This window comes from Polistes canadensis, unplaced genomic scaffold, assembly GCF_001313835.1.
Source record: "Polistes canadensis isolate GaletaPanama2010 unplaced genomic scaffold, ASM131383v1 scaffold_15, whole genome shotgun sequence".
In the NCBI taxonomy this organism is placed as follows: Eukaryota; Metazoa; Arthropoda; class Insecta; order Hymenoptera; family Vespidae; genus Polistes; species Polistes canadensis.
The window spans coordinates 196,108-207,532 of record NW_014569562.1 but is presented as its reverse complement, the minus strand read 5'-3'; the positions used below and the strand labels follow the sequence as shown (position 1 = coordinate 207,532).

Sequence of the window (11,425 nt, the reverse complement as noted above, 5' to 3'; positions counted from 1 at the left end):
TGCCTCTCTCTCTCTCTTTCTCTCTTTATTTTAAAATAAAAATAAAAATGAATAGAAACTGGATCTGAGTAGTCTATAAGAAACGAAATGATATTTTTTGAAAAACGATGCGAGTTCAATTTTATAATTGTGAATATCAACAAACAAATAGGACTCGAACAGCAGTGAAAAAAAAAGAAAAAAAGAAAATAAAAATGAATGATAAATGTATCGGAATCGATTTTTCCAACAAATTTTTACTTTTAACTCTTACTTCGATGTGTCATATTGCAACAAAAGAAAATAATTAAAAAAAGAAAAAAATAACAAGCAAGGAGTGTCGTTTCTATAATAAAAAAAGATGGCCGGCACATCTACGTAGCGTGTTTGTATTAAATATATTGTAAATGTCGAAGTGTCTCAAGTATAATATTACATAATTAGACAGTTCTAAAAGAGAGAAATAATAATATTATTATTATTACTATTATTATTATTATTATTATTATTATTATTATTATTATTATTATTATTACTATTATTATTATTATTAATCCTTTGGCGAGAATGGGTAGAAAAGAAAATGTATATTTTACAATATGACTGTCATACTTTGTGAAATAAATGATTAAGAATAATAAAAAAAAAATCAAGTAAGAGAAAGAGAGAGATATAGAGAGTAAGAAAAAAAAAATGCAAATTGAAATGTAACGTATCGCTAGTCAGGCATAATGTGAAAAAGAATGAAGATTAAGATGAAAAATAAAAAGAAAGAAAGAAAGAAAAATAAAAAGAAAGAAAGAAAGGAAGAGATAGGAATATAATGTGTAGAATATGATCGAATAAGTTAATCGTCATAGTTATTAAATAATTGTACAAAATTAAATGCCGATAGCACATAAGGGCCTCTCTCTATCTACAATACAAATATTTTTCTCTTTCTTTTTTCTATGAATAATTGCGTTCGAAACAAGCGCGTACTACCAACATATGTATATATATATAAACATATACACACACATATACACTAGCCTTTCATTTTATGATGTAAATCCAATTATGAGAAGAAAATTAATTAATAATATTTATAGTTGTAATCTGATCATTTAATTTTTCAAAACTAAAAAGATAAGAGATACTTAACTGAAAATAACGATCTTAATGTATTTTATGTGTGAGTGTTTGTGTGCGTGTGTGTGTATATATATATATATATATATAATATATCTACATATGTAGATATAAAAATATAATATATAAAAAGAAAAGAGCGATATTTAGAAATGAAAGAATCCTCGTTTATATCTAAACAGACGAACGATATATTAAACGTTCCTTTTTGCGCGTATTGAAGGTAAAAAATAAGATTCCTGGCCTCCCTCCATAATAAATTCTACGAACTTATCGAGCATCGTCACGAAAAAGAAAGAAAATAAAGAAAGAAATAAATAAATAAATAAATAAATAAAAAGAATGGAAGAAAGAAAGAAATAAAGAAAGAAAATGAGAGTATGTATGTGTGTATGCGTGAACGAGAGAGAAAATAATCGAAAATTTCACAATAGAGAGAGAGAGAGAGAGCTTTGCCTCGAACATATTGTATCCCATTTTATGCGTAAATTCCAATCGCGAAATATTCCCATAAGAAAACCTCCGTAAGAATCGTCTTGCGACTTATCAATCGAATCCCGAATACATAGGACTTATTTAACGCGAGGACTAACCCCATAAAAAAGTCCGACACCGTTCGAGATTCGAAATCCCACACGGTATCATCATCATCATTATCATAATCATCATCATCATCTTCTATGTATGTGTATGTATGTAAGTATGTACTATGTACTACAAAAATCGAACCGAGTTTCTCCGAGTTATTCAATTCCCATATCGATTACGTTCTATTACGAGATAAAATATATTAAACTTTATATTTAATTCTTAATTAATTATACGTAGAAGAGAAAATAAAATAAAATAGAAGAGATCAGATGATAATAGACTCTTCTTTTATCGATTTGAAAACTTTCGAAACTCGATTCGACAGCGTTCAAAGCGTTAATCAAATTTTGTATTCGTCCGTATTATTAGAAACATTCCATACGAGCGAAAGAGAAAGAAAGAGTGAACAATTATGACAATTCGATGTTAAAAGTGCGTCTTATTGGTATCTTTGAAAGAAACAAAACAAAACAAAAAATATATATATATATATATATTACATATATATATACACCTCGAGAATTATTCTATCATTTCTTGATAATACGCACATCGCGACGCACGTAAATACTTATGTATATGTATCTATTATACGCAATACACACACACGTCTGTATACACGCACACGCGTGCACGATTCAAAGTGTACTTAAGTTCCATATTTTTAAGATCACCATCTTTGCGTATATGTATTAATATAAGGTATATATATATATATATATATATATTTGCACACAATACACACACAAATATACGAAAAATATGTGTACTCATCGTAGAAAAGAAGAAAGAGTTTTGCTCGTCCTTGATAAAAGACACAACTTCTGGATACCAGACATCTTTGGTCTTCAATCGAAAATCGTCGAGTAGATTATGATGAAGAAGAAGAAGAAGAAGAAGAAGATAATTTCATTTCTTCTCGAGGAACTGAAAATACGGCTTCTCATGAAGAAAACACACAATACACAGACTATATGTACACAAAATTACACATCACTCGCGTAAACGTATTTTCATTCATCTAACATATACATTGAAACCATCATTAACACTGTATATTCGTGTAAAGCATAGCAGAGCCTTATTGAGAAAGCAATATACATCCCTTTAAAGAACAAAAAAGAAAAGAGAAAAAAAAAGTAAACTGCTTTAAAAATATTTTCAAGCTGTTAATATATATGATATATATATTATATATATGATATATATGTTATATATATTATATATATATATATACATAAATATATCTAATCTCGAACTACGTTCATATTCCTACACGGATAGAAAATATAAAACGTAAGAAAGAAAGAGAAAGAAAAACGTTATTGTCTAATTCGCGCGATAAATTATAATTCCAACTTGTTTATTGATATATAAAAAAATAAACGTCAGAATTAACGCGTTTCTAATCAAATTTTTGCGCCAACAAATTATTTACATATTTATACTTTTTTTGTATACTTAAATATGTAATGTATATTACTTACAATGAATCACAGGAGTATTCATATTCCTACTGTTAATTTAAAACAATTAAAATATTTGCTAATAATTAATATTTTTAAATTCTTTTATATAGAAACATATTTTTAAGAAATATTAAACTTTGAAATTAATATAAATTTGATTGCAAAAAGCATATTTTATTTTGAAAAAAGTTATAATTTAACATAAATGATAAAATGAGTCTCACAAGAGTATGCCCAATCTTCTAAAATGCATTATAGAATGCAAAAAATCAAATACTACTTGCTAAAAAATATTAATTGTATTTTTATTATATCTTATAATATATAGGTACGATTACTTTTGTGCGAGATCAATTGTTTTTATAATCTATGTCAAATTATATTTATAAAAAACAATAAAATATTCTTTTCCAATCAAATTGATATTCGATTTGAAATCTTAACAATCATAAATTTTTATTACAAGCAAATATCAATTATCGGAAAGTAAATTTTTGATAAACAAAAAAAAAAACAAAAAAAAAAACACAAAATTACTTTCCGAACACAATCAAATATTTACAATTAACAGTAAAAGGCTTTATACGAATACTCCTGTAACTCACTGTATAAATATGTCACATATTCACATATATGTGATACGTAAAATCGTTGAAATTGATAGACCAATTCGTTTATTATTAACAATAATTAATGAACTTTTCTCTTACGAGGTCCGATCGTTAGTGTCGCACCAGTTTTATCGTTTCCTACCTTCTCAAATCTACTACGGGCTTATCGGATTGACACCATAAATGATAAATTATTCTCGACCCGGCGCCGTTATTAATTACGAGTTAGACGGACTCTATATATATATGTATAAGCTTGTGACACCTTCGCTCGATCGTTCGTCTTCTACTAAACCACTGATACGACCTTCCGAACTTGTCTCCGATGTTTACGATACATCCATTAGACTCTGTCTAACGATAAAAATAAATCAACACACACGTGCATAATTTTCTTTGACAACATTCTTTTCAAAATTTTATTATTCTCGTCTCACCTATTGTATTTATTTATGTATATTTATACGTGTAAGTTAATTTTTACGTACACATTTTTGTTTAGACTCTAAACAAAAAATGTCGCATATATAATGTGACGTAGAATTAATTTTAATGAATTTTTAATTGAAACGTACGACACAACGTACGTAATATATTTTGGTTATTTCTTAGATTTTTTTTTGTCGGCAACAAATTTTTCTCTTTTTTTTTTTTCTTTTCTTTTTTCTACGCGCAAGATTAAAAATTCTAAAAGAAGTAAAATCGTATATTTTTACAAAAATGTGATTTTCAAAGCACCGGCGTATAAATATTCAGGTCCCCGCGAATTATTTTGATATATTTAATTAAGAAAGAAAATAATTAATATTGAAAGGATGGGTTTTTTTTTTTTTCTCGTAGACACGAAAAACGAGAAGATTCGGCACGAGTCAATGAAATACTCTTTCCGTGTATGTAAATATATTATCGAGGTATAAATGATGACTTATAAGAGATCATTCGTCTGCCTATACTCGATTTTCTCCCTTAACTCTTATTGGATCTTTATTAAGGAAAAAAGAAAAAAAAATAATAATAATTAAAATAATCTAAGAAAGGGGAAAAAGAAGAAGCATAGAATCTTATATTATAATAAAAGAAAAAAAAAAAAAATTAATAAATAAAGAAAAAAGAGAGAGACAGAGATAAACGCGCGTGTACTATAATTAATTAATTAAGAAAGAGCGTGGCCACACTTCCTCGGCCTTCCTGTTCAAACTTTCTAGATATATGTATGTATAATAATAAATAAATAAATATATACACACATATATCTAATCATGTGTATGTATGTATGTCGTAGGAAAATAAATCCGCGCTCTTCTACTAATATGTATCATCCACTATCCCAATTTTCTCCCAATTTTCCTCTCCCCCCTCCTCTTCCCGAGTCCACGTCAAAAAATAAATAAAAAGAAAAATTAAAACTATATAAAAAAAAGAAAAAGAAACGACCGATCGATTTGTACATAGTACGAGAACGAAATATTATAAAAGAAGGCTATGGAAATGTACAACCCGCTCGCAAAAACAACAAAAATATACACACACACACACAAATAATAAAAACAATAGCAACAGCGCTCCTCCGTATTTCAACGCAAAGAAAAAGATATATATATACATACATATACATAATAATAATAATAATAATAATAATATTAAAATTAATAATAATAATAAGAAGAAAGGGCGAAAATGCGTAAAGCCGTGGCTCGTAAAAGAAAAAGAAAATTAATATGCGAAAAAGCTCGAGCGGGTGTAATGATGGTGGTGTGGGCTTATTTCTCGAGACTTCTGGGCCATAAAAAAAAAAAAAATAAAATAAAATAAAAAATCGTAGATCATTAAATATAATATTATATAAATATATATATATATAGGGATATTCCAGCGTTATTTTGTACATAAATAACTTTATCAACGGATATTAACAAATCATCAATAAAATCTATATATAAAAAGGAACAAAAAAAAAAGATAAAAAAATAAAAAGGTGCTATATTTTTCTTTTCTTTTCCTTTTTTATCCTTCTATAGCGTGAATTAATCCTCCTATATCGTCTTCCTCATCTTTTTTTTTGTCATCGTATCGCCGTCAGCTTTTTACTTCTATGAGGCTTACACAACATCGCATAAGACAATAACATTTATCTTTATTAAAGGTTCGAGATAACAATACAGTTTTAAATATTTAGTTCAATACATAGTTTTCTTTCTTTTTCAATCTTATGTACAAAAGCTATGCTTACACTCACTGTGGCTTTGGTATTAAGCTCTTACCATGTAGCTTTTTTTAATAGTAGTTGATGGAGTTTAGGCGAGTTTTTTTAGTTAGAAACAAACTTAAACAAAAGGGATACGCACACAAAGAAAGCTACAAATATCGAATAAATTTAAAAAAAAAATATGAAAATATATTAAACAACGATGTAAAATTTTTCGGAATGTTTTTCCAAGCCTTTTTTCTTTTTTGTTTAAAAAAAATACATTTTTTTTTCCTTTTTTCTTCTTTTTTCCCCCGTACAATACGTACGACAAGATATGGTAGTTTATATTCCTAAATACAAATATAAATAATATATTATAGCAATATATGAATCTTAGGATTAAAAATAATTCGACTGTCGTACGCTAATTTCTAATTCGGTATTTTAAAAGACAAAAAATCTAAGACACCGCTGCTTTAGTTTTTACTCTCATACAATACAGCAATTTTTATTTCACTTCTTTTTACTTCATTTACTCTTTTTTGCTTCCCTCTCTCTCTATATATATATATATATATATATTTATATATTTAGAAAATCATTTCAGGAAACTATAACGTACATTTGTCATATGTCAAAAGCATATTCGAATACTCATTTCCGGTGTCTGTTTCAATCATAATTCTTATTATATTTTTCATCTTTCTTTTTCATTTTTTTTTTCTTTTCTTTTTGCGAAACTTCACTCTCCACAAAATGAACTATTTTTTCTCACATCACACGCAATTCACGAATATTACAAATAGGATTAATTCTTTTTAGCCATTGCGATTCCGAGTCCTAGGACACTCGCAACACCGATAATTACACCTCCCGCCACAGCTATACCGTAAAGACCTTCTGCAAAAAAAAAATAAAATATAAATTCAACGCTAATCAAATTAAAATTGAATTACATATTTTTTCTTTTCTTTCTGTTTTTTTTTTGTTTGATTTTTCCAAGAGATTTTCTCTTCGAGACTTATTCAACATTTTATATACATAATTATTATCAAACCGATTGTATAAGAGTTATAAAATTCATTGTCAAAAAAGACATAAGTATATATGGAATATAATAATAATAATAATAATTTATATAGACATTTAAACATTACACTTGAGATTGATCAATTATAGGGTAAGTATATGTGCATATAGAAATGATTGAAAAATTAAGTCTAAGCAATACCAAGTTTTCTCTTTAAATACGTTAAACTTCTGTTCTTGAGCTTTCTATTTAGGCTATGATGATCTGTCAGCCATAGAAAAACATAAAAATGACCGATGCAGCCTGGACAGAAAGTCTAAGGCGTTTAACGTGTTAAGGAATGTTCTTTTACTATAATGCATGATGAATTTTATATTACTCCTTATTACTATTCTATATATTGAATTATTTACAATATTTACAACATTTGTATAAATTTGTTAAACTTTTATCTATCTGTATCTAGATTTATGTATATATAAATACGCTAGATTAAAAATCTCGAGTCATCTACATTTGACACATCCCGCATAGCCAATAATACTTTCGCCATATCTATCATTCAGAAGATATTTCAGAGAAGATTAATGTACGTTCCGGCTAACCAAAGAAATATGAAGAATATTAAAAGAAACATTAAATAATACGAATGTGGTAAAATAATAAAAATAGGTTGCAACAACGTTAAACGAGAATCGGCTGCAATTCTTATTTTTCTAAGATGATTGTAAGTTATGAAAAAAAAACCTTTTTCCATCCTTTTCTTTATTAACCTCTCCAGCTGTTGAACTTGTTCGTTGGCGGGTTCAACCTGAAGGAAAGCTCTGACATACGACAAAGCTTTCGTATATTCCTAGAAATATTAAATTATTTTAATCGACAAGTAATGTCAATGTTGACATATAATTACAAGGATGTGTTATTATATTGGAAATAAAATTAATAAATTACGTACCCTTATTCTTGCATTACCAATAGCTAAATAATATAAGCAATCTCGCTTTCCGCTTTCACCATGATTACTGTAAAGATCTTCTAACAGTACTATGCCCTTTCTGATATCAGCTGGATATTTGCTTCTGACAAGACACCACGCGTACTCAAACTGTGCTTTCTGAGTCACACCTGATGCGTGTAACTGTTCATGATACACACGTTCAAATTTCTGAAATATAATGTAACATCAGCTAAAATATTATTTTATTATATACGACTTTAATCCCTGTTAACAAAACATAACACATAATATTTTTTACAATATTGTAATAAAAATAATAAAAATATATCAACGTATATTGTGACAAAATGTCAATAGAGTTGATATTTTCTAGAATCATATTAATTGATTAAAAATGAATAATAAAACAAATAACAAAGTTTCGAATAATCGTCAAATCTAAAGTTTAGTTTGAAGTTCATAAATGTAAATCGTCTATTTAACAAAATGATGCAACCGCAAATTATAAATGAATCGAAATCAATTACCACTGTATATAATTAACCTCAATCTTTGAAATGACAGATACTTAATAACGAACTATAATTTTATTTTTAATTACAAAATTTGTGTACGAAAAATATGAAGTTTTAGGAATGACAATTATATTTCTTTAAAATGACCAGGGTTTTGTTATTTTTATTCTTTTATAAATACCTTCAAATCTTCCGAAGAAACGACTTCGTCCAGGACGTCTTCCATTTTATTATTGTGTGCGTTAAATCACACTGCGAACAAAAAATATTTTATCGTAATGCGTACTAAAGAGCACTGTATTTTTTTTATCTCTTTGACTAAGCGAATGACATAATGTACCGAAAAGTGCAATAGGTTGTCATAATACTCGAACGGAGAAAGATGCAAGCTAAGAATTTTCATTTCCTCGTTTTCTATTGGCTGTTTCTAGTTATTTCTTTGACGTAACCCTAACACAGCAATTCACGTTCCTCTTACATCTATTCGCTTGTTTTCATTGGTCAAGATCCGCCATGTTAAGATCTAGAACCAATCAGATTAAAGTATTTATAGAAGTAAATATTTTAATCGAAATTTAAAAATCGTATATAAGAATCATAACAAAATTCTCTTCTATAACAAATAATTAATCTTTTAATTATAATATATTAACGAATTTCATCTTTACTTAATAACTTACAATCAACTTATATACAATTCTAATATATTATTTTACAGCTACCTTTGATGCAATGTATACATATTTAAAAAAATCTATGTATATAAATACTTAATATTAAATATTAAATTACCTAGAATTAGCAAATATCTCATTGAGATGTTTAGTCACAAAATATATTGGCATGCCCATGACAGTATAAAAGTCACCACTTATGTTCTCAATTAAGCAACCGCCAAGACCTTGCGCTCCATATCCTCCCGCTTTATCTCTAAACAAATTACACAAATATTAGTCATTTAGTTAATTACTTCAATAATTTAAAAGAAACACTTACAGACATTCTCCTGTTTTTATATATGCTTTTATCTGATCTTCAGATAAGTCACCAAATTTTACTTTTGTTGACGTATGGAAGATAACTTCCTTCTTAGGTGTTTTCAAACACACTCCGGTGTAAACGACATGCTCTCTATTTGCAAGACTGCGAATAAACATAATGAGACATTAGAAACCAAACTATCAATTCTGATATAATTAGTATATATAAATTTTTAAATGATCTGTGCACTATTCTTACTGAGATAGCATACGAAATGCATCAGACTCATCCTTTGGTTTTCCATAAATAGTATCACCAACAGTTACAAGAGTATCTGCGCTAATGATTAAAGATGGTAAATTAGGATCATTTTGAATACGTTTATGTACCTCTTGAGCTTTAAATTTAGCTAAATCCTGAACATAGTCTCCATGATTTTTATACATAGACCTATCTAAATTTTCATCATAATTAGATACTATGACTTCAAAATCGAATCCCTAAAATATAAAATAGCAACCATGTTGTACAATAGATCCCAACATTTAGAAAATCATATATAAAAATAGTTTAAGTCAATATTACAATTAATATAAAAGATCATTGAGATTATTATTAGCAAAACTTACCAACTTTTTAATTATTTTATATCTCCTTGGTGATCCGCTGGCTAAAATAATTCTAGTAGAAGTTAAGATTTGCTTAGTTGACTCCAACATTTTCTTCTCTTAGAGATTCCCTCTATTATGGAAATACAAGGATAGAACTAATTAATTCCCAAGGGAATTGTTATCGACACCTATGGATCCTGACTAAAGTGGAGATTTATAGGTTGATTTTAACAAAAGCCACCCAATAGCATTAAATTCCCAGCTTATAGATATGCGTGTGGTATGTGTTCTCTATTGTACTACAAGCAGTCGTGTGTAGTTTCTATATAGCATTGGATATGTCAAAGCAGTACGTCGTATTACAAGTGAGTATAATGTAGTTCCTGATAACGCTCAACCGAGATGTCGCTGCTCTCTCTCTCTCTCTCTCTCTCTTGCTCATTATATTCATACCCTATAGTACTCGCCAAATCAATGAACACTTCATTGTGTATTGTGAATTTATAGTACTATTACTCTCATTGATTTAAAGTATGAAAATAATGTTCATTAATGATTTAACTTTCTCTCACGAAGATAATTTTAAATGTAAACACTGTCTATTTTTTTAATGGCACGCGATAATCAGATAGTTACAGGCCGCACCTATAGAATCATCTCCTATCATTCTCTTTATAATATATATGTATATTTACAGGTGTACGCGTAGATATTTATTTATCCTACGTATTTATGTTCCGAGTGCTCTTTATACACTTAGTAAAAAAAAAATTGCACATTAGAAAATATTTTATTCAGCCCCGTTTTATTTATTCGAAATGTTTCTTACGAATAATCAATATATAACATTTCTCTATTTAATGATTTATAATCTATACTAAATCGCGTTTAATTAAAAATTATTATTACCGAGAATTATAGCGAGATATATATAAAAATATCTTTTTTATTATATTTAGAAATATCAATGACATATAACTATATTTATATTTAATCTATTCATATTTGAAGGCCAGAAAAAGTGTTCAAAGTAATCAAAAGTATGCTAATTCTTTCTTATCCGTGTTCTAATCGTATTCACCCGTTTTTATGTGAAACTTAAGGAAAAAAAATATTTTTAAAAAATGTTAATTCTCACGTAGATCGTATCGTTTTCGTCGATTCATGTAATTTCATATAAATTTCTTGAATAGATAAGTACTGTATAAGTATTTATATATATACATATAAAAAGATCATAATGTTAGAAATATTCGAAATCTTTTAAATCGATATACTTAAAAGATTCACATTTAAGATAATGCAGATAAAAGTATCTAAATATTTGTGTAAAAACCCTAAAAAATATTAGAACGGGAAGA

General features: G+C 27.6%; 2 protein-coding genes across 2 annotated transcripts; both read right to left on the bottom strand.

Moving 5' to 3' along the window:
• Positions 1 to 5,901: 5,901 nt before the first annotated feature.
• On the bottom strand, positions 5,902 to 8,903 carry LOC106793571 (mitochondrial fission 1 protein). Its single transcript, XM_014760607.1, has 5 exons — positions 8,813 to 8,903; positions 8,654 to 8,724; positions 7,955 to 8,164; positions 7,747 to 7,852; positions 5,902 to 6,869 (listed from the first exon to the last, which is right to left on the bottom strand). Exons 2-5 carry the CDS (start codon positions 8,696 to 8,698, stop codon positions 6,778 to 6,780), a joined length of 453 nt encoding a protein of 150 aa, XP_014616093.1. The 5' UTR covers positions 8,699 to 8,724; positions 8,813 to 8,903; the 3' UTR covers positions 5,902 to 6,777.
• Positions 8,891 to 10,463, bottom strand: LOC106793570 (maf-like protein CLL_A0561). The gene is made up of 5 exons (XM_014760606.1): positions 10,083 to 10,463; positions 9,712 to 9,953; positions 9,469 to 9,615; positions 9,265 to 9,402; positions 8,891 to 8,995 (listed from the first exon to the last, which is right to left on the bottom strand). The coding sequence occupies exons 1-5, from the start codon at positions 10,170 to 10,172 to the stop codon at positions 8,989 to 8,991; spliced, it is 624 nt and encodes a 207-aa protein (XP_014616092.1). The 5' UTR covers positions 10,173 to 10,463; the 3' UTR covers positions 8,891 to 8,988.
• Positions 10,464 to 11,425: the final 962 nt, after the last annotated feature.